General features: G+C 35.9%; 1 protein-coding gene across 6 annotated transcripts in view; it reads right to left on the bottom strand.

Moving 5' to 3' along the window:
- Window positions 1-26,836, bottom strand: part of LOC134529537 (histone-arginine methyltransferase CARMER) — a 202,268-nt gene that overhangs the window by 114,157 nt on the left and 61,275 nt on the right. For all 6 annotated transcript variants that reach the window (XM_063363738.1, XM_063363734.1, XM_063363733.1 and 3 more), the window contains exon 9: window positions 18,152-18,339. In XM_063363738.1, coding sequence (XP_063219808.1) covers window positions 18,152-18,339 — 188 coding nt within the window. The remainder of the gene's footprint in view (window positions 1-18,151; window positions 18,340-26,836) is intronic.

Genomic DNA, 26,836 nt, shown 5'->3' with positions numbered 1-26,836 from the left:
AATCATTTGCAAATTTTCCAGGTTTAAATTCCAAGTATGAATGTAAATTAAATTTAAGGAAACACCAACCATTTGTTTAGAAACCATATCCAGTACCCAGGGATACCAACGTCTACGGATTCTCCGTAGTTCCTACGGACAGAGTATGTAAACTACGAATCTCCGGACGGTGTATGGCTGACTACGGATGCGCGGCAAATTAGTTAGTAGTCCTCTTTTTTGGCGTTCAGTAAATTTTTAATCGGCAGACAAACATTATTCTGAGAGCCGTGTTCCTTGTTTTATGTATTTATTAATTACGTTGTATTCATTTGTTAGTGAAGAATGCGGACTACAGGCCAGGCATCGCGAAGATGTTTATTGCGTTCTTTGTTTTGTGTAGTTCACCTTCACAAGGCTGGCGCGCGCGCGTCGCTATCCGTGCAGCGTTGCCATTAAAGTGATGCGTAGACGTACCGATGTTTCGGTACTCGTAGCAGTAGTTTCCAGGATGTTCTGTTACGTGCGTACCTGTCTTATGCGGCGAGCGTACCATACTCACTAAGCGACTAACTTACTTGCACTGTAGCCACGCACTTCAGTTCGGGACATTGTTGTTTACACCCGGTTGCCAGTATTAGTTTGCCTTTGCCGGTTGTAGTTTGTGTTTGCGTTATCTGTTGAAATGTGGAACAGTGGTTGTTAAAATAAATTAGTCATGATATAAGGCGAAGTAAATATTCAACAACCATGTCGGGCGATGAATGCACGACCACGAAAAGACAAAAGGTCGCAGCGCAGCGGTTTCGGACTGAGTATGCACGCGAATGGCAATGTTTGAAAACCAGCGAGGTGTCGGAACATAGTGCTTTTTGTACCGTGTGTAATTGTGACTTTTCAGTCAAACATGGAGGCCGTGATGATTGCAGGCGACACATCGCTTCCAAGAAACACATAGAACTTGCGAAGGTTAAGGCGGGAACGAAATCATTAAGTTCGTTTTTTTACCAAGACAGAGAATTCTCACAGCATCATGAATGCGGAAATGCTATTTACATGTTTTATAGTAGAACATAATTTACCACTATCATCAGCAGACCACGCCGGAGATTTATTTAGGGCCATGTTTCCGGACTCTACAATTGCTAAGAAATATGCATGTGCGCGTACTAAAACAACTGCAGTTCTCAAGTCGATGGCGCAAGATACAACACGCGATGTTGTTTCCATCCTGCAACATGGTAAGTTTTCCATGGCAACTGATGGCAGTACAGACCAAAATAGTGTTAAACTCTACCCCATTTTGGTCAGTTACTTTGACAGTTCTAAAGGAGAAATAGTAACTGCTTTGCTCTCCATTTTAGAAACAGACGACAACACTGGAAAAGGAATTTTCTCTGTTATTGATTCAGAGATGAAGGCAAAAAATATACCTTGGAAAAATTGTGTGGCATTTGGCAGTGACAATTGTAATACAATGTTAGGGCATTTGCAAGGAGTAGCATCCTTCTTGAAAACAGCAAATCCTAGCATAGTAGTTCAAGGTTGCGTGTGCCATTTATTGCATATTTGTGCCCAGAAGGCTGCAAAACAGTTGGGGAGTGACATCGAAACATTAGTTGTTGACATTTACTATTACCTTGAAAAAAGCTCAAAGAGGAAAAAGGAATTAGTTGCTTGCCAAAAGCTGTGTGGTTTGAAAACAAACAAAATTTTGAAATATGTTTCGACCCGCTGGCTGTCATTATTGGATGCTATTAACAGACTTTTGGAACAGTGGGATGCATTGTTAGAGTTGTTTGGTGTTGAAGATGAGTCAGTTAACGATAGCCATAATTCTCGTTTCTTAAGTGTAAGGAACATTTTAAAATCTCCTCTCACCAAGCTGTACTTTTTGTTTCTTAGTAGTGTATTACCCGCTTTCACTTCTTGCAATGTAAAGTTGCAATCTGAGGCTCCATCCATACACATTGTTAGCAGAGAACTGTTGGCCTTGTTCACAGATCTGTTGGTTCGTTTCATGAAACCAGATGCAGTTGTTTCAACTAATTCTGACATAACTGAGGTACAGTTAAAAAAACGGCATCAGAAATCAGATGAAAACCTTGTGATTGGAGCCAAAGCAAGAGTTTACTTAAGGGAAAATGAAGAAATACTTTCTACATCACAGTTGAAGTCATTTTATGAGTCTGTCAGAAATTTTTTTGTTGTCGCTTGTGACTATATGATTTCTAAACTGCCCATGAAGGATAAATTTTTGAAACACACTGAGATAGTGGATGTCAATCTTAAGAAAGAGAAGAACTTTTCATCTGTAGAGTATCTTATGTCTCAATTTCCTGGGGTTGTCAATGAAAGTGAGATGGATGAAATAGAGCTTGAATTCAGTAGGTACCAGATTGACGAACTAAATCAAGAAATCCTAGGTTCACCAAAAATGGACGTATGTTGGGGAAAAATCTCCAAATTGGTAGATGCGAGTGGCAGTGTTAAGTACAAGGTTCTCCCAAAACTTATGCTGACCATATTATTAGTTCCTCACAGCAATGCTGCGACAGAGCGTATTTTCAGTATAGTAAGGCAAAATGCTACTGACTTTCGTGCAAATCTTGGAACTGAGACATTAAATGCTTTAATGGTTGAAAAAATAAAAATGGGTGCACACGGAGATAAATGTTACAAAAAGAAGTTTTCCAAGAAGCAACTAGAAATGGCTAAGCATGCTACTGTTAACCAGTTGAAGCAAGGAGGGGTGCATAAGGAGGATTTATAAATTAACTTGTTGGCACACTGCTGAAATGAGATGATTTTGTAAATATGTGTGTGTATATAAGTTAAATGTATATAGACATTCCAGAAATGAGTGTACAACTTAAAAAAAAAAAAATAGTAGGCCTAGGCCTATTTCATAACTTTCGGAAATATGTGATCAGAAATTCCTGTTGAGGTGAGCTTGCAATTTTTTATTTATAATTTAGCCATAAATGAGATATTTTAGTTGTGAGTGCAGGTAAATGTAATGTACCATGTTTTAAGTGTTCTGATTTATTTGATCTCTCATTGTGTTTGCATGTGCGTTGTATGTATACAAAAAAACAATTTTGGTCATTTGTGAGTTTTAGAGGGCAGATAGCACTTAAGGTGTTCATTGTTTTCTCTCTTTCCCTCAAGGCTACCAATGTGTATAATTTTTAACCTGAAATATTATAAAACAATAGCAAATTTCCAACTGGTAGTATATTTAATATTCAGATACAAAAACTGCGTAAATAGCAGTTTACACCTTGAAATTCAAATTTTTCCGGGGGTGGGTCTCCGGACCCCTCTCTTACAAAGTGTGGTCGATGATCCATTGGCGAGGAGGGGTGACTACTGATGAGACTACTCAGACGTTGGCATCCCTGAGTACCATATCAACTACGGCCAGCAGTAGAACAGGAATTTCAAAACATGATAAGAAACTAATAACTTTGAGAAGCATTGACTGGAATATTAGAATTCAATGGTGGTAGTCAAAAAAGAAAAAGGGAGGGGTATTGTTATGCTTACACACTAGGAAAGTGAAACAAATAATACCAAACAGGGAGTCACCCCAGCCCATTGATGAATTATTGCAGAAATTTGAAGGTTGTGCATATTTTTTTCAAATATTTTGTTACAAATTATTGGCAAATATAGTTAGCTGTTGAGTCTAGGCTGTACACTGCTTTTCCCTAGCAAGACAAAACTTATTATTTTAAGAGATTACCTTTTGGCTTAAATGTTTCAGTTATGCATTTCATTCAGAGAGATGTGTTAGGACCGGAAATACTTGGTAGGGTAACACTTTATGAAGATGATATAATGATTGCTATAGCAACTTTTGAAGAACATTGTCAGATCATCGAAAGGGTCTTGAGAAAATGACAAGAGGGTGGAATGACAGCAAATTTGCAAAAGTCAGAATTTTTAAAGGACGAGATAACATTTGTAGGTAATGTGGATACATGCAAAGGGCATTCATATTGACCCAGAAAAATTAAAAACAGTAAAAGAGTATCTGTCATCTACATATCGTAAGTAGCTGGAGAGATTTGTTGATTTTCTCCATTTTTTTCAGAAATACATATGGCATTTCAATAATATTTGTGTGTCGTTGAGAAAGCTGATGCAAAAGGGACAATATTGGGAATGGGGACCTAAGCAAAAGCAGGCAATCGAACAGTTGAAGCAGGAGTTGGAGGAGGAAGTGTTGCTAAACACCTTAAGCTGGATGATAAATTTTATTTAGCTTGTGATGCATTGAATAAGGCCATTAGGGCAACATTGTTTCAGGTAAATGATGAAGGGGAACAGGTTTGCCAGTAGGGCTCTTAACAGAGCTGAAATAAATTACACAACTATAGAAAAATAAATGCTCAACATTATATTTTCGTGTTCGAAATTCCGTACCTACATCAATGATAGAGTAACTGTAACATTGAAAGACCACAAGACCTTATGCCACATTAATTCTTGTAAATTACTACGCAGTAGAATTACCAGATGGATTTTGGTATTGCAGGAGTACACTTTGGACATAACTACACGTTCCAGGAAAAACACAGATAGTAGCAGATGCTTTATAACATAGTATGGCAGATGTACAGGCTACACAAGTAAAAGAGTTTCTGATACAAATAAAAAAATGTAAACTGGGCTGAAGGAATTTTCCGAGAAATTAAAGGATCAGTTTGCTGAGGACCCTAGGTTGAAGATTGTAGTGAAATAATTGGAGTCTGCTAAGAGTAGACATATTATTAAGGATAAAATTGTAATGAAGGAAGGACACCTTTTTCAGAATGTAAGTAATACTGTGCCAAAATGGATTCTATGTACAACTGATAATTTAAGAAATGAAATATGCATACTAATGCATGTAGACTGGACACTTTGGAGTAAAAAAGACTGTGCAACATATTCAAGAGTTTAATGTACTCCGGGGTATCCACTAATCTGTTGCAAAAGTTGTTAGCAGTTGTTTGTTATGTGCTCAAACTAAAGTGATGAACAGTAAATGTTAGGGAGCCATGCAACACATATTGGCAAAAGAGCCTCTGTAAGTTGTATGTGTAGATTTCTTTGGCCCAATGCCTACAGGAAGGGGTGGTGAAGTCAAATATATTTTTGTTGTATTTGATTTTTTTCTAAGTATGTAAAATTTTTTCCAGTAAAACAAGCTTTTATGCACAGTTTGAACATACTTTATTTTTGGAGTGACTTAAACTCAACAATGGCTAAAGTCTTGTTAGGCATTCTGCAAAGTATTTAGTTTCTTTTCATTCAACCTCTTTACTTTTATGCAGTATATTTTTTTACACGCTGATTTGTCATGTAGCAGCTTTTAAGAACTTTTTCTTTCTGAGCTGATTGGATAAGTTCTTTGGAAATGATTATAAATTGTACCCAATCACTGTTAGTCACTGCACCCTACTTATGCCTCTAAGCAGCAACACATTTATAATGCATGTTCTCCAGGATGCATTCCATATTATAGGAAAAAACACCTTTTCATGGGAGAGAATAAATATAAATACTATGTATTAAAAATACATTAAATCTTTGTGTTCATCAGCCTTGCTGAGTATTTCCATCAATCAAACCACATCCAATCTGTGTACATACAGCCATGAAATGATAAACAAGTTGTTGTAGGTAGGAAGTTTAGTTATTATTTACATCTTTACCATACTTTAAATTTTTGAATGTATCAAAAGTGATCACTCTGCAACTTGTCTTTCTTCAACACAATGTTTTCAGCAACACTTTAGAAGACAGTGAATATAACCAGTTTGAGTTGGCACTGATAAAATAAGTTGCACACAGCTCTTAAGAAAAATAAATACCATTCAAAACTTAGTTTTTATAACTTTTTAAAACTACTATGTATGGTACAGACTAGAGGCTGCAAGTGCTTAACATAAGTTTAGGACTAAAAGCATCAACTTACAGATGTTCTTGTAAAACATGAAAAACTAAAATTATTTTTGGTAAATCCATTAGATGTAAAAGTTAAATTTCAAGCTGTCTGCATTTAGTACTAAATTATTAAAGCAAATATGAAGCTGTTGAATGTCCTAAGAAAATTGACTCAAAGTCTCTTGCAGAAAATTAATTTGTTTCAGTTTTTGTAAAACCATATCCAACATTCATCAAACTCCAAAACCAAGTGCTTGCAGTTACTGCCTAATTCATTTATTATTATTTGTTTATTTCTAGTTGTTACATGCCTACTGGCAACTAAGACAGTTTAAGAAGCTGCTGATGAAAAAAATGGAGTGATACCATGCATTACTGTAAAAGTCAACTTTATCCTCTGAAGTTGAAATTTTAATGCTATTCTGAACCTGAGAACATTATCTGAAATAATGATAAACTTGATGCACCTCCAAGATAAGTACATAAAAGTAACAGATTGGAATAAAAATACAGTTAATATTGGATATTTCCAACACTAATGCACAGAAAATGACTAATTTCACCCTCTTGTTCGAACAGATGCAGGTGGCTAAACAAGGAGCATGTAGGCTGTAGAATTACGGCCGTTAAAAAAATTTTTTTTTACTGATTTTTCAAATTTATATTTTTAAGAGAGTTTCCAATTTTGTTATTCTGTGATAGTAGTACTAGAACACTGCAGCCAAGCCAAGCCAGATTGACCTTTGTCTCATTGTACCTCAACCCTCACCCTTCAATGACATACATAAGCCCCTTCCACATTCTCAATAGCTTCATCCAACCTTTTCTGGTACACCCTTAAGTTTCACAGTTTTACTTTTTAAAAAAATGTATGCATTTCTTCTATAACATACATCAAGAAATCTCACATTTATTGTATTTACATTATTCCCGGACTACTTTTGGCAAGGAAAAATAAATGACTACTGCAGCTATGAAAAATGTTTCCTGGTACATTGTCGCAAACATGGGCCAGTGGGGCGACAGCTGCCGTTTGCCCAAATCAATATATCAGCACCTGCGCCCATACCTGACAAATGCAGAAGTATCTTTCAAAGGCTCATTTCAGTCATGGCTACAGATGAGTCTCCTATTTACAATTATTGTTTCCGTTACCCAAAATGGGCAGGTGACCCACCTATGTTTTGCTTGTTAACTTCTCTCATGGTGTTCTCATAGTTGCACACATCCCAAATTTTTATATTCTATTACTGTTTATTATTCAGTAATTTTTACAATGACGATGAAATGCACAACTGAATGCATAATAACTCATGAAGATACAAAAGGGTTCTAATTTGGAAATACTTTGACCAAGGCAACTTAGGTCCCATGGACAAGCCACATGGTGGACACTATCAGCTGTGTGTGTGGGTGTGGTTACACTCAAACAAACTCCGCTTCCTTTGAACAAGGCAGTTTTAAGTCCTGTAATTTTAAGCTCCCTGGTGACAAGCCCTTTTGCAACATCATTTCAGCCTTTTTGGACATCAGTAACTGTGCTTAACATCTTTTCTAGCAACTATATTATGTAACCTGCAGAAGCTTCAAACATTTCGCTGTTTTGCACGTCACAATAATGATGGAAAACACCTGCAAGATCATAGGTGCCATTTTAAACATAATGCACAAGGAGTTTGTTTGAAGCCAAAAAATTTTATTACCTGAAATTAATACTTTTCAGTTAATAACATTTAATATTGTTCAGTTTGACAAAATTTCTGTCCTTGACATAAACTTCTACCATGGCATAAATTAACCTATCCTAACCAAAGAAACTGCTCAAAAAGACATTTTCTAATAAAAGAAAAACATAACTTCCAAGTCACATGAACACAAAGCCAACTGTAAATATACCACACACTAACAGCACTTCAGCAGATGAAAACCCAAGAAATAGTCCAGTCATTTAAGGTTTTATCTGTGGAAAAATTCCTAGTGAGCTGAATTTTTGTATACACCTTTATTACGGCGTTGTAATGAAGATGTGAAAAATCGACATTGATATCGTGCCGGCTAAAAAAGTTATAAAGGTCAAAAGGTCACTAAATCAGTTTTTCGCAAATATCTCGCGACCTACTACTAGGAGGTCAATAATTATAAAAATTGTTAGTCGTGAAATTATCTACAAAAAATGCCTCTTGCATTTTTCTGTAAAATTAACCGTTTTCGGAGTAGAGCGCTGAGAAAGCGACTAGAATGCACTCACATACGGTATTGTATACCATACACCAAGGTGTAAACTAGGGATGGGACGATTCCAAAATTTTCGATACCGATACCCGATTAGCGATTCCTTAAAAAATCCTTCGATTCTCGATACTCGATACTCACCTAGTTAACTTAATATTAAATAATTAAAATTCTTTTTGCAACATTTTTTTTTCAGCTTTCAATACATATATGATGTAGCATACATCATAAATTCATATTTATAAAATTTGAGTACACAACTAAGTTATTAACATTAACTCATATAAATGTTTACATCATTAGAAGTTAATGGCTCATATGTCAAAGGGGTCAAGCTAATCTAAAATTTGTTTTGTAATACAGAATAAACTATAAAAAAATATTTTAGGCTTTCCTTGAGCAGTATAAATTATTTTCGTTCATACAACTTGCCTAACTTAGAGAAGGGTAAAAATTAACAAAAAAATTTGTGAAATGAAACAGTAACAAAATTAAGCAACAACTAGAGAACTAGCAAATGAAAGTGTTGTACTTGATTGTGGTATTTCGGCATTAAGTTACATTTAAGAAACCTTCACAAATTCATTCGTTGTTATTTCGGCATTGTGGTCAATTTTGACATTCGGCGTTATGGTATTTCAGCGTTGTGGTAAAGACCCAACAAAATCTATAAAACACTGTTGATCAACTAATCATCATCCTCACACCATCCGTAAATGAATGTTTGCTTTACATTTTTCCGCTTTTTGGCGCGATTTAAAATGCTTGTGCTGCCCCATACGGCTGGGTGACGAAGTAAAGATAGTTCCCAAGGTCCCCTTCAAATACTGTAGAGGGAGAATACAGGGCAGCTCGCTCGTTTTCGCGAGAAACAGACGGTGCTGCGCTCTCGCGGCTCAGCGTGATGACTACCCCTAGCTGCCGCGACCACGGCCGCACCATACGAAAACCTCTGAAACTAAACTCGCTGAAGTACAAAGAGTAACAGTCAGAATTGAAAGGAATTAATATTAAATTTTTTTTTTTAATTCTATTGCCTTATAGAACGTAAAAATTTTCCCCAAGTCAAAATATTTCTCTTAGAAAAACATACTATCGTGAGTTGTAATATTTCCCACTTCCCGCATCAGTGCAGCGCACAAATAGAGAGAGGGAAATTTCTACTGAAAGAACAGAAAACAAAGGAAGTACAATATTTTGATGAAGTGCCACACACAATATGACATATTTTGTATGTTTGTTTCTTGAAAAACATATAGCGCAGGCCTTTTAGTACTGCGTCAGTTACCAAAATGTCTGGAGGAATTTGTGCTGTATATGGTTGTAAAAACTATTTCGTAAAAAAACAGCTTGAAGTATTTCTTCAGATTTCCAAAGGCCCGGGACATAAGTGTAAATTATTTCATTCCATTTATATGTATGCAATCAGTAATTAATTGATAGCAAAAATAATATTTTTTTTTTACTTTGCAGCTGCCAACAATGGGTTCACAAATGCCTGCCAACAATGGGTTCACAAAAGCCAGCGAGAAAATTTTGATGGTATACAGTAGAACCTCGATGATACGTTCCCGTTTCATACATTTTCCCGTGTCATACGCCGATTAATTTTGGTCCCGCCGAAAGTACTATATTTACAATGGTTTACTTTCCCGGAACATACACTTATAAAATCATTAATTTCCCGTTTCATACGTTTTTACGAAGTGTAAAAGCCCAAAATTCACAAATTTTTTGTTATATTCCTCCTGATAAACTACGTTTTAATGCTTTTATTTTGAAAAACGTTCATTGTTTACATTTGCAAACGTAAGAAAATAACTTTATCGCACCATAGATATTGATAGTATCAGGAAGACTGTGCACTTCGCTAGTAGCATCTATGGCCAGCACCAAGCGAGACTAGTGGCGCAAACTAGCAATGATTATGAAAATGGTGCACGCGCTTTACCAAGGCACGGATCTCATATTTTGTGCATTCATTAATCTGTGAACTGAATATACCCGTTTGTTATTGTTTTCTTACGATCGGAGTGTTTTGTATTTTATGTTTCTCAAGTTAAAAATATTATTGAAAATTGTTCTGTTGCATAAAGTTGTTTGTAAAAAAAAACAAACAAGCATAAATTTCTGATTTTCTTTTTACAATAGCCTAATTTTTTTAATTTCTAATTTAGGCTTGGTGACTTTTCCTGCCCTCCAAGAAAGGACTTCATAACATTTTGTAAGGCCACTGTTTCTCATGTCAGCTTTACTTGATTATGGACTGTATTTTACATTTCTGGTGGTTTTATTATATGTATGTATAATTATGAATTCATATCTTTCATATAATGTAATTATTTACACATTACGTATTTAAGTTTAATCTGAGATTGTACTGGTATGCTAGATTGAAAAAAAAAATATTATTGCCATTCCCTTTTCATACACTTTCCCGCATCATACACCATTTTTGTGCCCTCCGTTGAAAAGTGTATGACAGGGGTTCTACTGTATTTAGAAAACATGGTCCTGAGTACATGGGCAGAAGTTATCGAGTGTGCTCGGAACATTTTGAACCTGCATGCTTCAGAAATCCCAGATTACCAAGTCAGAGGTAAGTAAGCTTCAAAAAAAGTTATTCTTTTGCGTAACCATTAAGAGGGTATATACCTGGCGCATGAACTGTGGTGCAGCGTATTGAAATTATTGGTTTGTTTCCTTTGAAACTGATATACGTGATCCCAGTACATTTAACTGTCAAAACAACATAATTTTTCAAATTAATGGTTAATTGTTTAAAAAATTCAACATGCTTATTACGAACATAATTTTGAGAGCTCGCCATTGCCTCGCGAAATAGGTAACTGAAAACTTCAATTTCAGTGATGTGTCTTGAAAAAATACTTCATTCCATGTAATTAATAGATAAAATTATAGAGTCAAACTGTAAAGTCCTAAATGAAAAGGGGTTCGCAGGAAGTGGGAAAGCAGAGCACAAAGGCAATGGAATCCAAGAAAGTATATTCCAGAGTTTTGACATATTTTTATAGTCTTGGGTATTTAATGTAATATGCAGGTCTACTGTAATCATATATTTGTAACAAGTAGAATATATTTTCACAAGAATATTATGAAGAAACACATACGTATATAGTCTTTATACAAGAATATTATATTTTTGTACGGTTGAAAGGAGCGAAAGTAACAACCACCATCCTTATGGTCTGACAGTTATTCGTTACTAACTGATGTATTTTTTGTGTGTTCTAAAAATATGGTCGGTAAGTTAAGTTGTGATTTTGACTAATAAAATTGCAAACATATGAAATCCCTAATAAAGTTTAGTAAATAGTACGAATTAAAAATATTGGCGCAAAAGAATAGTCATTCACACCACTCAGTAAAAATAATAATTTTTTATTTTACAGCAATTTATTAATGCCCTTCGTGGACCCCAAAATATAACAGTAAAGTTCGCACCTGTGCGGCTACTGATTCTGTGTATATTAAAGCATAAATTTCAATACAAACACTTAAAAGATTGTTTTAATTAACATTTTACATCCAAATCAGTTAGCATTTAGTATTCCAGACATGTTGGTAATAACACCAACCCTCCCCCCCCCCCCCCCCCACACACACACACACACACGTGTGTGTGTGTAAATATATATAAATGTAAATAATGTGATCAATGCCTAATGCACTAATGTGTTCTGTGTAATTTAATTGTGTTTTCAGATTATTTAGAAGCAGTGTACCATCACTGAACTTACATAAAAAATCTCAGAAACCATTTCGCAGCAGTCCTAAAAAGAGATTGCAACATGAAGAAAACACAGAAAATCCTTCACCAAGTATTAATGGTAAGTGCTTCTAAAACTGTAGAAGATTATTATCTTCAATTTTCATTTTGACCATTCGGCTCTCACTAAGGCGTCCCGGGTTCGATTACTAGTCGGGTCAGTCCCCGATTTTTCGCATGTGGGAAACGTTGTTGACGTCTTTGGCCGGCGAGATTCCTCGGGAGTTTTCCACACCTTTCTCATTCCATCATTTCTACATTGTAGGGCTTCATTTCATGTAATCTTTCAAGGCATGCAGATACCTACAGGTACCCTGTCAGAAGTCTGCACTTAGGATATCATACCCTGCCGTGTGGTACCCTCCTCATACGATACTTATTTATCTCCAATATTTCTCACTTTCAAGAAAGTGTGTAAAGGGTCTTCATGAAAGAACTCCAGGTTACGAAGTTAAAAATAAACAATATATTAGTAAAACTGTTATAGACATGCCATAGTACGTTTAAGAAATTTGGCAATTCACTTCGTATGAAGTGATAGTGTTTTCTTACCTCACTTGTATACATTTACCATAGGTATATATTTCACAACCATAGTTCATCTATTCCAATCCTACATTAGTGGAAAAAATACATGTGATGATAATATTGTAAAGCTGAAGAGTTAATTTTAGGATGTTTAACATGCACATTTAACTTGTGAGGGAAATCCAATAGATTAGTAACAAGAGATGTAACAAAAAATATTTGATCAGGAAAATTTTCCACTGACCGAGGTGTGGTAATAGTTATATACTTTAATGTATTCTATTGAATTGTTCATTAGTAACTGCAGCATAATTTTTGTTGTAGCAACAGACCTGCCTTGCGATGCTCGACTACCGAAGCGACTGCGAATGAATCCAGAAGATAGACTGAAAGTTATGTCAAGAAAACTACTACAGCAGTAGAAAACGGCTATTCGACTAAGAAAGAAGATGCGCAAGATACAAGAGGAAATGTCTAAACTGTCTCGGAAATGCGAACAATTGGAAAGCAGAAAAGAGCTGATGACAAGTGGTTCAGTAACGCCTTTCATAATGTCTCAGTTGAGGTTACAACGAAAAAGCCTAATGGCTAGAAGATACACGGAGGCTGGCAAAACATTTGCTCTGGCGGTTTATTACTGTTCCTCAAACTGTTACAGATTCCTGCAGAAACATTTTTGTTTACCTACTATTAGGTCGTTACGAAGGTGGTTGCAGAATTTGTCAGTTTCGCCTGGCCTTAATGATTCGGTTCTGAGTCTAATGAAGCTTAAGGCAGAACTCTTGCCGATTGAAGATAGACTCGTATCGGTGGTAATAGATGAAATGTCTTTGAAAACATATTTAACATATGATGCTCGTGCAGATTTATTCGAAGGTTTTCCGGACTTGGGGGATACACCTTGCGATAAAAACAAGCGAATAAATGAAGATGGAAGTACAATTCTTGCCACACAAGCATTTGTCGTGATAAGAGGCTTAAAAAGAAATTTTAAGCAAGTTGTAGGATATTTTTTGTCCAAAGATGCTACTGATGGTGAAAAACTTAAAGTCATAGTTTCTGATGTTGTACGAAAAATTACGGCCTATGGTCTCATCCCGAAAGTTTTGGTTTGTGACCAGGGATCAAATAACATGAAACTGCACAGGCTACTTGACATTGATGAACGAAAGTCGTTTTTCAAGGTAGACGGCGAGCGCATATATACATTTTACGATGTTCCTCATCTACTAAAATCAATAAGGAATAATTTTAAAAAGTATGACATAGAATTGAATGGGGAAAATATTTCATGGAAGTATGTACGCATGTTTTATGATAAAGACAAAGATATGAATCCCCGGCTTGCACCCAACTTGAAAAAGAAACATCTAGACCTACCTCCATTTTCACCAATGCGTGTGTGTCTCGCTGCACAAGTACTCAGTCATTCTGTAAGTCGAGGAATATTGACACAAGTATCTTTTAATTGTCTCACACCTCTGGCAATACCGACAGCCAACTTTATTGAAAAATTTGACTCTCTGTTCGACGTGTTCCAATTCAAGCCAGTTAAAATCACCTAAGGTGTTTCGCAGAGCACTTAAAGATTCTTCTCCGCACTGGGTTTTTTTGCAAGAAATGGTACAGTATTTGAGAAAAATGAAAGTTCTTAATAAAGGTGGTAAAGTTCTCCCGTGTGTAAATGGGTGGTTGATAAATATTGCCGCTCTCAAACAGTTATGGACTGAGCTAAGAGAAAAATATGATTTTCAGTTTCTTCTGACTCTGCGTCTTACGCAGGATTGCATAGAAAATCTTTTCTCAATTATACGTGGAAAAGGAGGTAACAATGTAACGCCTGACTGTTCAAAATTTAGGTGTTCCATTAGAACAACCATATGCAATCAACTTCTGTCGCCATCTCAAGATGGAAACTGTGAAATAGACTTAGCCAAATATTTTTTGAAGAAAAGTGATTTTTTGAATTCTGCGCATTCTTTGCGGTTGGTACAGACAAACAGCAATGACTCAATGAGTGAATTAGCTGCCAACGTCGACAGTGGAGATCCGGTAAATGTAGATCTGTGTCGGGACAGCACCAAGCAGTATGTAGCTGGTTGGGCCTGTAGTAAATTGCCACATGCTGAATGCCAGAACAAAATTTCATTGAACGAAAATTCTTACTCTCTAGAGGACATTCATATAGCTATGTAACAGTATGATTATGCAAAATTTTTGTACCCTAAAAAGCCTATTCACTTGTTGTCGACAAGAATATGTGAGATTTTTGAAGAATATTTTGTAAATATTTTTAATATTTCTTGCAGGAATGTCAAATTAAAAATGATTAGATTGATTGAGAAACCCACTGAAATCGAAATGTGTGACGAATGCTTCGAAATTTTTGCTAACAAATATTTTAATGTCATAATCAATTGTTTTATAAAAGGTGTAAACGATGAATGTGGGAGAACCCGGAGTAAAGAAAACAAAAAAGCAAAAAAAGTCATGCACATGTAAATTGTATGGAATATCTAGCATAGCAGTGGTTATAAGGTATGATCGGGGAAAGTAAACTACTTGCTACCTATTTAGGTACAGCTGGATAAAATTTTACAAGCATATTCGTCTCTTGTATATTATTTGCCTTTTTCATTTACAATGGAAGTGAATCTTGTAAAACTTGTTCTAGCTCTGGTACCATTGTAATAATGCATTTATTTAAATATTATTATTTTAAAGTAACGAGGTATTAATACATATTTAATATTTATGGTAGCTTAAGATGGTGCAATTGTAAGTTCTAATTTAAGGATTATATTGTTTATTTACATTGTGTCAGACGCTATGTACTTCTACATATTTATGTCATACTGAAATTATGTATTTTTTCATCTCCCTTTAATTTTCAATATTATTTAAATGTCCATGTTATTTAATTTCATAATATCGTGCTCAAATCTCTGTTAACTGTACATATGATTATTATATACGTATTATACACTATATGAACAACTGTACTCATTATATTGCACATATTCATAAAAAAACTTTTAACCAATAGGCTGTTGAACAATAGCAAATCAATAGTATTTGCTGGCTAAAATTTTTGGGTATTTTAATTAATTCATTAGATAATTCCCTAAATGAATGATGATTAGCAATATAATGCTTTGAAAATTTTTACTTCAATTTTCCTTGAAAATATGCTGTATATTGTTAACTATTTTTTACATCGAAAGCAACTCACTTTTCAGCAAATAAATTTAAATCTGCATGGCCGCAAAGATTTTTTTCAAAAGAATCTGTTGATTAGTCTAGGTGCAATGACGAGTTGAATTTAATACATTTTAGGCTTGGAATGCATGGCCGTGGGTGCTGTTATCACGCCGAGCTGCTAGGTAGCAGCGCTGACGCTCTTCGCCCGCGCGGCTGTGCTATTAGTATAGAGCTGTCCTGTATTCTCCCTCGACAGTATTTGTCCCCTTTAAGAGTTTCCAGAGCCTGGTACCTGGTTCGCCCGATAATCTGCTTGATACTACGACGCTGTTCCAACTATATGCCAGCGCCCCCGGCTGACGTGGTATGGCCACTCATGTAAGGCTGTTCCAAACACGTTCGCCACCGTTCGTCCAATCATCTGCTTGCTTTTGTATTTATCCGGTGTCGCTGTTCCAAGCTGAAGTCAGTGCCCCGAGTGGTGTACGTAGACTTTAAAACTTCGCCTGTTTGTCTTATCTATCCAAGCATTATGCCGGAAAGGAACATAAACGCTGTAGTTTTGCGTATTTTTACAGTATATTTTTGGGTTTAACATTATAACGTGAGCGTGTGTAAGCTTTTGTTTGCTTTAGTGCATTTATGATTAATGTTCAGTGGCGGCCATGTTGCGGTGTTTGTTTACCAGTGACGAGACAAGTCTTTTACCCAGTATTTAAATTTCGCGTAAAAACACTGCGATTTCGCGTTTAAATATTAAATTTCGTGTAAAAACGTTGTGTTGTGGCGATTTCGCGTAAAAACTGTATTTTACTGTGATTTCGCATTTATCGTCGTTTAATCGCGATCGCGAAAAGAACAGGCCCCTACTAATACGCAGTGCTAATTTTTTTTATAAATAATTTTTGTACTTTGACTTGTGTATAACATCGACCCAAGTTTTAGATATTGTTTATTAGGGGAAATATGACTGTTATATATGCGTCTAGTCAGTCATAACCCCACTCAATGAGTCGTTATATAATTGTATCTGACAGATTGGCAATGTTGTGAAATGATTTTTTTTTTGCTACATGCGGGAATCGACTTTTATCACCGATTCTCGATTATTGATTATTAAAGTAGAATTGGTAGGTATCGATGAAATTAGCAATCGGTTTTCCCATCCCTAGTGTAAACTCTATTGCTTTTTATTCATGTTTGTGTCTTAAAAACTTCTATCTGATACTAGGGCATTTTGTGAAAAAATATACTTATATTATAGAGGTTTTTGTCATTGTCAATGCTGGAATACATTTTCTACTAGCAATGTACGGTGCTATAAAATCAGATCATTCTATAGATAATTACAGATACTGTAGCTTTGCTAAACTAATAAGACAAAGGACAGCTGTGAAATTTCCATTATTACCACCTACTTCTTCAGCAGCTCAACAGCATATTTATCGAGTGTATTATCAAATACAAACCTGGCTAGGAAGAGAAATTGATCCAGAACAGTGGGGTTGGGAGTTAAAAAATAATATACTACAGCCAATAGCAACTTTATTACCACCAGCACCCGATGATATACTGAACACAATCTTTTGTAATTGTACAAAAGGTTGTGGCGGCAAATGTGGATGCAAAAAAATTGGATTAAGATGTTCGGCAAATGTGGATGCAAAAAAATTGGATTAAGATGTTCAAAAGTTTGTGGACATTGCCGTGGCTAGTCATGCTTAAACGCAGAGTCAACCAATAATGAAAACGATGAAAATGTTGATTTAAATAGAGGAATAAGACCACTCGATGTTCCGTCAGCAATTGTTAATGATATATAAACTGAAGATATTGACAATGAATGACAAAAAAATATATATATTAAGTTTATTTTTACTGTATTATTCAGTATTCAAATAAAAAATTATTCACTCTTAAATAAAAAAAACTCTTATTACATATCATGGATTATGCCTACGGAGGAAACCATGTAAAAAAAAAACACACCTTGCATTCTACCTCGAAGGTGGTGAGGAAACGAGTGCATCGTCATAATATAGTCGCTTTCTCAGCACTCTACTCCGAAAACGGTTAATTTTACAGAAAAATGCAAGAGGCATTTTTGGTAGATAATTTCATGACAAACAATTTTTATAACCTCTATTGACCTCTGAGCAATAAGTCGCGAGATATTTGCGAAAAACCGATTTTCGTGACCTTTTGACCTTCATAACTATTTTAGCCGGCACAATATCAATGTCAATTTTTCATGTCTTCATTACAACGCTGTAATAAAGGTGTATACAAAAATTCAGTTTCTGCAGATTGGGGTTTAAAATGCCTGAAATGACTGGACTAAAAGGGATCTAAATAATTAACTGTAGTGAAACTGGAAACTGAAACCAATAGTACTTACAGTATATGATATGAGACCGAAGAAGGTATTCGGGAGTTACTGGGACGGGCGAGAGAGCGCACATCACACAAGAGCACGCCACCCACCTTGGCGAGCTCCTTGTGCATCCAGCTGGCTCCAGTAGGACTCGCTGGGCGAAGTGTGGTTCACGCCCGGCGGAGCAGCTGCCGCCTGGCCCGTGTACCTGAAGTAGGGATTCTTCAAGTCGAGCGTGTTGGACGACCTCGTGCCGGTGCCCTCCACGTTTAGTTCGATGGTGACGTCGTAGCTCTGCCTACGCACACCGTCCGAACCCAAAAATAAAACAACACACTGCTATGGACTTACAGTTATTCTGCATTCATTTGCACTGTGAGTTTTGTGAAGAGTTTGCCAAATTTATATTTTACTAATCATAGCATCACATAGAATAAAATTGCAAAAAAAAATTTAACACCACACAATCACATCTGCTGTATTTACTTGTATTCATGTTAAAATAAACACTAGGAGTTCAGAATGTTTATACTGAGAAGTTAGTTTCAGTGCTCTCCATTGAAATGTATACAGTAAACTCTCAATTATCCAGACCCGGATTAACTGGTTTTTGGGTTATCCATTCTTTAATTTAGCTAACTATCAGCAAGTTGTATTCCGAAGCAGTAAAAAAAAACTATGGAATCACTCTGGCCCTGACTGCTGCTATACGTCTCCAGTCTCCTCCTGGTTTGTTTCAGGTGCCATTATGGCATTCGGTTGGAGGAAGGGAAACTGAAAAAAATCTAAAAAACAAACTAGCCACAATTTATGTGTGCAAAGTTTGTGCCATCTTATCTTGAGCAGTATTGATTTAACTGAACCTCTTCTGCTGCTGTAAATGACCGTGAACTAGCCAACGTACGTGAAGCCAATCTTCAGCTCACGTGTCTTATCAAGACAGGTTTTCATGACACCAACAACAACGCTTTCTTGTGCTAGTTATTTCTCACGCTTGAAACTGCAGCATTTGACGAACACACTGCAGCCACACCTCCGTGAGTTTACACATATTGCTACATCCATCTTTGATTTATGGAAACTTTCCTTTGTTAGGTCTATGAAAAGCACGCCTCATAGAATTGGTGTATTGAAGTGCTACTTTCCTCTAGCATGACACAAGTTTCTCTGCATGCTAGTTGTATGAAAGGACAAGGAACTGAGAATAAATAACTTGCTGCCGAGGGGTAAAAAAATTAATTACAATGAGGAGGGGCGCAGAGGTGAAAGCCTCTCCAACAGACGGAGAGAGAGCGCATGGCAACACAGTGACTTATTGTTTACGTTCCAATAAGCTGGGAGACAATACACAAAGACATCATTTGTGCTCATAATTCTACCGAAGACGAGTATATGGTAGGACCCAAATTCGGGTGCGGCCCTTACCGTGAAACGGATTATCCTGATATTTTACGAGAATTAAATTATCTGGGTGTTGGTAGGTCCCAAACAACATGGATAATCAGTTTACTGTAGTTGAAAATAGTGATGAGTGGCACAAATAAAAACTCATGATTCCATTACCGATATATTTCTTTGAAGTATCTGATAACCAATGCAAAACCAATTTAATACTTTGTGTAAATAAAGTGCAAGTGTTTAGAAATTCCAATCCTTGTATGTAATAAATGGGTACACTCATAAAGTTCTGTATAAAAATGCATTTACATTAACATTTATTATTATTATTATTATTATTAAAAATTCATTGATTATTTAAATGACAGTAACCCAGCAATTATTTAAATTCCAAATTGCAATACAAAACAGTATCATAAATCCTTTATAAGGGCATATCAATGCAACCTTAGGAACCTGGCCAGACAGATTTCATATTTACTTTAACACTACAGCACCTGTATTGAGCAATACCTTCTCCCACTGCGATATAACATAATATCTCACTGAGCTTTATTACATCTAAGAATGGATGAAAATTAAAATAATATTTCAGCTGCTTTGTTTACTCACAATTATGTTCTTTGCCAATAGGAGTTTATGGGCTTACAAAATACACATAACACCAAGCTTAAGTAAAGTAGTACTTTCATAATATAATGCTTTGTTTTTTTGAGCCAAACATTTTATAGTGACTCTTCCTCTCATGGTTTCACTGCTGTCATATAGTGCATAGCTTTTTAAATTCTGAATTATCTAAGAGTGTAACTGTACATAAGTTATGATTTTAAACCGAAGATGTGAAGATGTGTACCTTTTAAATTTTACCGCTTCCAAATTATATGATTTGTCTGCATAAAAGTAAGCATCAGATGTATTCCACACCGTAGAAGGCCTAGCATATTAAATTTATTTGTTAATTTGTAGGCATGTGCGAATGTTAAATTTTCATTGTGAATCGAAGTGCGAAGCGAATAGTAACTATTTGTGCGAAGTTGAATCGAATGTGAATAGTTGCATTTTAATGCAAAAAAATTCCCTTAATTCTTTTTATCTCAACTCGACAAACCCATTAATAAAGTGTCCTGCATTAAAAAAAAACTGCAGCTTTTATCTGTTTTATTTAAATATGAAACCAACTATTTTGAAGAAAAAACCTTATATGTAAAATCAAATTATAGTTTCATAAACACAACATAAACTGAAGTACTGTTCTTTAGAGCCTTCAAAAATGTCCATTGTTATAAGTATAATAAACTCTTTACTACACCGGGAAAAATGATTGAACTCCAATGTCCATTTGGGACAAGAACAAAGAACAAAAAACAAAAACTATTTAAAAATATACACATACAAAACAACATTTAAATCTATTAGTATATAAAACATTTAAACACTAGGCTCTAGTTATAGCATGCCAGCAGTTTAGCTTTTATTTTAAGTTGGCATGTAAAAACACCAATCGCTCTACAAGCTGAGGAAGCAAGTTTTCTCTTCGCGCTGAAACAACATTCCCAGCTGCTGAAAAGAGATGCTCTGAATTTACTTGTGTATCAAGAACCCCCAGATACTTTAGAGCTACTTTGGATGAATATCGCTACTTTGTACCTTCATTTTTCCACCAATACAATGGATTCTCATGTCTGCTGATGCAGGGTTCTTTTAAGTACCGTCGTACCTCTTCTTCTCCTTCATCATCTTTATTGTCTTGCGTTGGCATATTATCCAAGACAGTCCATAAAGAAGATGTTGGTGCAGAGCTGGGAATTCTAGATTTAACTTCTTTAACTGCATGAATGGAATACGTTTTCATACTTTTAATTTCTGACAAAAGAATGGATTGTGATTGATTCCATTGTTGATAGAAGAACACCTTTAAATATGGGACCTACCAACACTGCAGCACGCTGTAGGGGCTCTTGCATGTAGTTTGGAAACCTCAACTTAAGGTTTTTATGCAACGCTCTTGCAAGTGTCACTCCATATTTTTTGGCAGCGATGTGCGATTCGAGGTTACAAAGAAGACAGTGAAGTACTGAAATGATCATAGACAATGTTGGGTAAGTGCTTCCACTCATTTCTTCTGTGGTCTCTGCAAGTGGTTGTAAAACTTGAACAAAGTTCTCAGCATGTTTCCATTCCACTGCGGTCAGCATGTCTGTATCACCAGAGTTCACGTGGTTGGCTACAAGAGCAGGTTTCATTTCCAGCAGTCTCTTGAGCATTTGGTACTCTGAGCACCAACGAGTACCAACATGCTGAATTACCTTCAACTGCTCCTGGAGTGTGTGTAGTCTTTTCCTAGCACGAGTGCTTCTTTGGTCCTGACCTTACTAAGTGTGGTTGTACCTGGTCAATCATTCTTGCTGTTTTCAATTGCAATTTGAAGGGTATGAGCGAAACATGATCTTGAACCATCTCTAAGTAATGATGCAGAAGCCTGTCAGAAATCATGGGCATTGTCAGTGATACAGAATAATGGTAAAGGTGACACTGCTTGGTCGATTCCCCAGTCAATTAGAACATTTTTTAGGGTAGCAGCCCCATGAACATTTGTATGGGATTCATTTATGACAGTGTTGCTCATTGCAAATGACACAGAAGTAAAGTCAGGTCGGAGATAATAGAATGTAAGTCTGATGTAACTGTCTGTTGAACATGAAGTCCAGCTATCAGATGTAAATCTTGTACAAGCATTTCCTTGAGGGTTTGTTGTTTTTTTCCTCATAAAAAGCTGGGATGTAATGTTCAGAGAAAGTAGTTTTACATGGTACTGTATATGTAGGTGCAACATTTTTGTGTCCCATTAACTTTTCAAACCCACACCCTTCTACAAACTCATAAGCCAAAAAAAGTTATGTTGCCAACATTTTGGCAATTTGTTTTGTAGTACTTTGTGCTTTAGGATCGGTTGGTGACATCTTCTGCATATTTATGAACATAGTCGATAAAGTAGACTGCAGAAATTATGGTTTTTTCTTTGCAGAAGTTTCTTCAAGTTAATGAATTTTTTTCTTTATCTTTCAATAGCTCGTGTGTTTTGCCCCCAAATGGTTCTGGATGGAGTGTTGTTGTAGTGCCTACAAGAAATATTTTTTTGATATGTCTTATTTTCTTGAGTAAATGATTTGTTTTGTACAATCAATATAACATATAAAATGTACTAGATGTGTTTTTAAAATAGAAAAAGTTATATTTTAAATATTTAAACAAAGGGCATTCAACTGTTCTCGTGTTTTAAATGGAAATCATCTGTAATAACGAAACTGACCTCAGATGGCAATTAAAAATAGTGCAATACTCTAGAATAGGTATTCCTCTGAAAAACAACATTATATAAATTTTATTTTTGAGTTTCTCTCATTTTAGTTTATGACTCTGGTAAACTGCATTGCAGTATTTCAAGTTGTTAATCGGTCGTTTGCAGTTTTAACATTTGGTTAGGTTAGGTTAGGTTAGGCTAGCTTAGCTACATTTAAGTTATTCTAAATCATTTGAATGGGTGGTTAGGGTGTTAACTACATATAAAACCCAAAACACCCAAATTAGAATAATTATTTATTCCACAGATCACTAATGTCTAATAATATTTGCTATTTTTTAATCCACATCAAAATAATACTCAAAAAAACTAAAATCTAGCGATAATTGCGAAACTTGTTTTGGGGAAAATTCGGTTTTGTAGAAAGATAATAAAATTTCCAAATTCGCTATCTTAACAATATCAATATACCACACACACATTACCACTCTTTTGTAGCAAATTACTTCATCATGGCTTCAAACATCCCCGCAAAACCGTTATTATGATCGTTACGACGAAATTCTTGTCTAAAAGTAGTCAACATGAAACGTTATTAGTTTGAAGACATAAGAAAACGAACAAAAAAAATACATTTCTAGAGTGGTCGCAACGTGACATAATTGCGTTTTACTTTGTCTTTTTTACAGCTGGATATTGCATTACAATCGGAGAACAGTTATTACCACGCATATAATAAATGATATCGCTGTGTACGACCTACAAATTATCAAAACAATACAATTGTCATTGTAACATAACCTACCACGCGGGCATTTGAACAATTGTTTGCATTTATCGCATTGCGCAGAACAATTGCCAACATCTGTGAAAAAAATTCCATATTGCATTACATTTTTTTCCTTTTGACGGTATTTCTCTAGATTGTGATGATCCCTCTTCGCCACTTATCCATCTATAATTTCGTCAGATGAAATTAATAAGCCCGGTAGGTGACACAATGCAATAGGTTATGCAACTCTTTAGATTAATCGATTATGAAGTCACACTCGTGCGAGAGGTCGATCTTCCAAAGTTAACAGAAAATAAATTGTAACTTGATGTAAGTTTTTGGACATACGCTATTGCTGTCCAAAAACTTAAATCAAGTCATGCACTCCCATTGCACAAATCTTTCAAAGATAAATAAATTGTACGTGCGACGTAAAGACTTGAATGATACGAAGCTTTGTTTAATGTGGATAGTTCATATCGTTTCGAAGTGTTATTGAATATTAAAAAAAACTTCAAATTTGTTTGTACTATCGAAGCTTCGCACATGCCTATTAATTTGTTTGCTTATCTTCGCATTATTCAGTTTTTTTCATCTGCACTTCTTGGACACTATTTCAGCAGGAAGAGGGTACCTTTTAAAATATTTAACTTTCATTACTAGATAATATCTAACATTTTCCGATACAGTGGGAACATTATGTTTCAAGAGTAGCTTAACAAAAATTTATGAACAAGTTTATATAATTTTTTACATTTATAAATATGCATGCAATTCTAGGGTATCATTAAAAGAATATCTTTCTCAAACTATTTTAAATTTCTCAAAAACAATTAAAAAAATTAACCTTTAATTACTAATGTTGTATTTCCAAGTGCGGAACGTTTACCCAAATTACAATTGCATTTAAATTTTATTAAGTAAATAATTTCTTGAATTTGGATTTTTAGATATAAATTTACTTGTGCAAAATCTGTTAAAATAACACTAATTCATTATCACACAAAGCCAATTTTTTGTAGATTTGTACAAATTCCCGTTGGACCGAGTCAAGGCACAGTTTTTCTTTAAATTTTGAATTACGCACCAGTCATTAATGATGAGCAATGTGTATAAAAACAGATATCAATCCAATTACTGATATATTTCTTTAAAAGATCTGATAACCAATACAAAACCAATTAGATACTTTTTGTAAATAATTCAATTCATGTCTCCAGAAATTGCAATATTTTTAAGTACTAAGAACTCATGAGAACCGAATAAGAAATACAATATACAATTTTTACACATTACCAGAAATACACTCTCCTGTTTCCTAAAATAACCGGCCCTATTTATTACATAAACAAAAAAAACATGTAAGGTACAGTGTTACAGGTAAAACATAAAGAATCAATATGTCAAAGAACCAACAACTAAAAAAAGCTTATTACATATACGAGCTAATCTCCTTGCCATGCACAAACTTGGTCTCTAAGCTAAAAAGTATTGATTACGTCCAAAGTTAGTAATAAAATTATGCCTTCTTAACATTTATTTATGGGTTAGTGGTTTTCCTCTATAGTATTAACAGAGAGGGGATAGGAACATAAAGATGCTATCTTGGTTTCAACAGAATTTTTAACTATAAAAAATTTCTAACATTATGGTTGTTGGCTTCTCCTGGCTCTTTTTTGCACCGAAACTCGACTATGGCTAATTTAGCGATTTCTGAATAACGCAGTTAGCCCACTCCCTGGGTCATTTAATATGTGTGGCACCCGGGCAGTGGTTGAATGTTCTCAAACATTCAACTACATATGGAACAGCCCGTGCTCTGATTATATATACAGACCAAGGTGCGACTGTTAAGACACGCCCAAATAGAGTCGGAGAAGCATCAGTCACCATGAGTCATCAACCAGTCATCGGGTACCAGAGTTATGAGTCGCCTGCTGAAGTAGGAATCTGCGGAGAAGAAGGCTGGGCAAGATGTCAAAGTGGGTCGCTGTTGGAGTCCTGCACCAGCGAGTGTACCGAGTGAGTCGGCGAATGTGGCAGTGCTCAGCTCTGAGATGCATACCCATGCAGACACTCACAAAAGACCCAGCATGTGAGGCGGCATGTAGCAACTGGAGCGACTACAGCATGATCTAGGCCGCGGCATACTCCCTACCACCTGGGGAAAGGCTCAGTGAGTTAATTTCTTGCGCCAAGCGAGTGCCCGGCAAGAACAAAGGGATCGCAACGAGGACTGGAACGGATTGGCACCCAGCACCAGAGGTCGCCCCTAGAGTTTTAGGAACCACCTGAGTCCCGAGCCGAGCCTACCAGCCCCATTGTGGCGACGGCATAAGAGCCTGTGGAGATGTACACCCCCGGCCTGGACGATGGTTGAGGAACCAGCGAGGACTGCTATCAGCATCATATTTTAAGACGAGTGACAACCATTTGCTGTACCGTGTCACCCGGCAGTGTCATACATTCACGAGCCAAGATAACTATAAATTAATAAATGTTTCAATAATAATAAAAGTAACTTTTCCTTGTGTTTTATTTGCAAGTACAGTGCCACTTGTCAAGCGAGTGACATTCTAAATAATTAGCCAAGCCACAAGTCCTTCTTTTGTGTACTCCATACTCCCATAGTGAACAGTTCCTTGTTAATGAGTATACAGGCCAAGCGAGTTACATAAGTTCCAGTTCATATAATTATTTGTAAACAAACGTAAACTCCATAACTTAAGGCCGCCTGACAAAATGTTGGATTGTGCCACGAATCTGTAACCTCTTGGAACAATTTACCAGTTTACCTAATTTTTGTATTTTTTTATGATCCATAAGTGATAAAAACAAGTCAAAGAACAACTTTAATCAGCAGCTCGATTTCTCATACAAACTTGCCCACATACTTTCTGCCTTGTCCAGAATTGCAGGCAAACAAACAGCTGAAACTCCTGTTTTGCCATACCTCAACCATTTTAACTTTTGCTCCCATTATTTATTATTTATTTATTATACATTCTTACTTACATGCCCACCAACAGCTGTGGGAATTTATAGTGGGCACGAAACTTATAGACAAGGACAAGGACTAAATAACCAATGATAAATACAAAATAATGACAAAATTACAAAAAGACAAAAAGGTCACTGCAAATATGTAGACAACCCTTCCCGTTGGTACCAAGAGTGGGCAAGCACTACCTGAATGGAATCCACAACAGGTAGGCACATCCGCAATTGGCCAACTCACGCAAGGCGACCAACACGGGACAAACAGTGACCAACACGGTAACAAAAAGCAGACACAATCAAACAAACAAAATAATAGAAAATGAG

This window comes from Bacillus rossius, chromosome 2 (assembly GCF_032445375.1).
Source record: "Bacillus rossius redtenbacheri isolate Brsri chromosome 2, Brsri_v3, whole genome shotgun sequence".
In the NCBI taxonomy this organism is placed as follows: domain Eukaryota; kingdom Metazoa; phylum Arthropoda; class Insecta; order Phasmatodea; family Bacillidae; genus Bacillus; species Bacillus rossius.
Note: the sequence above shows the minus strand (reverse complement) of the source record. Positions and strands in the feature narration are given on the sequence as shown.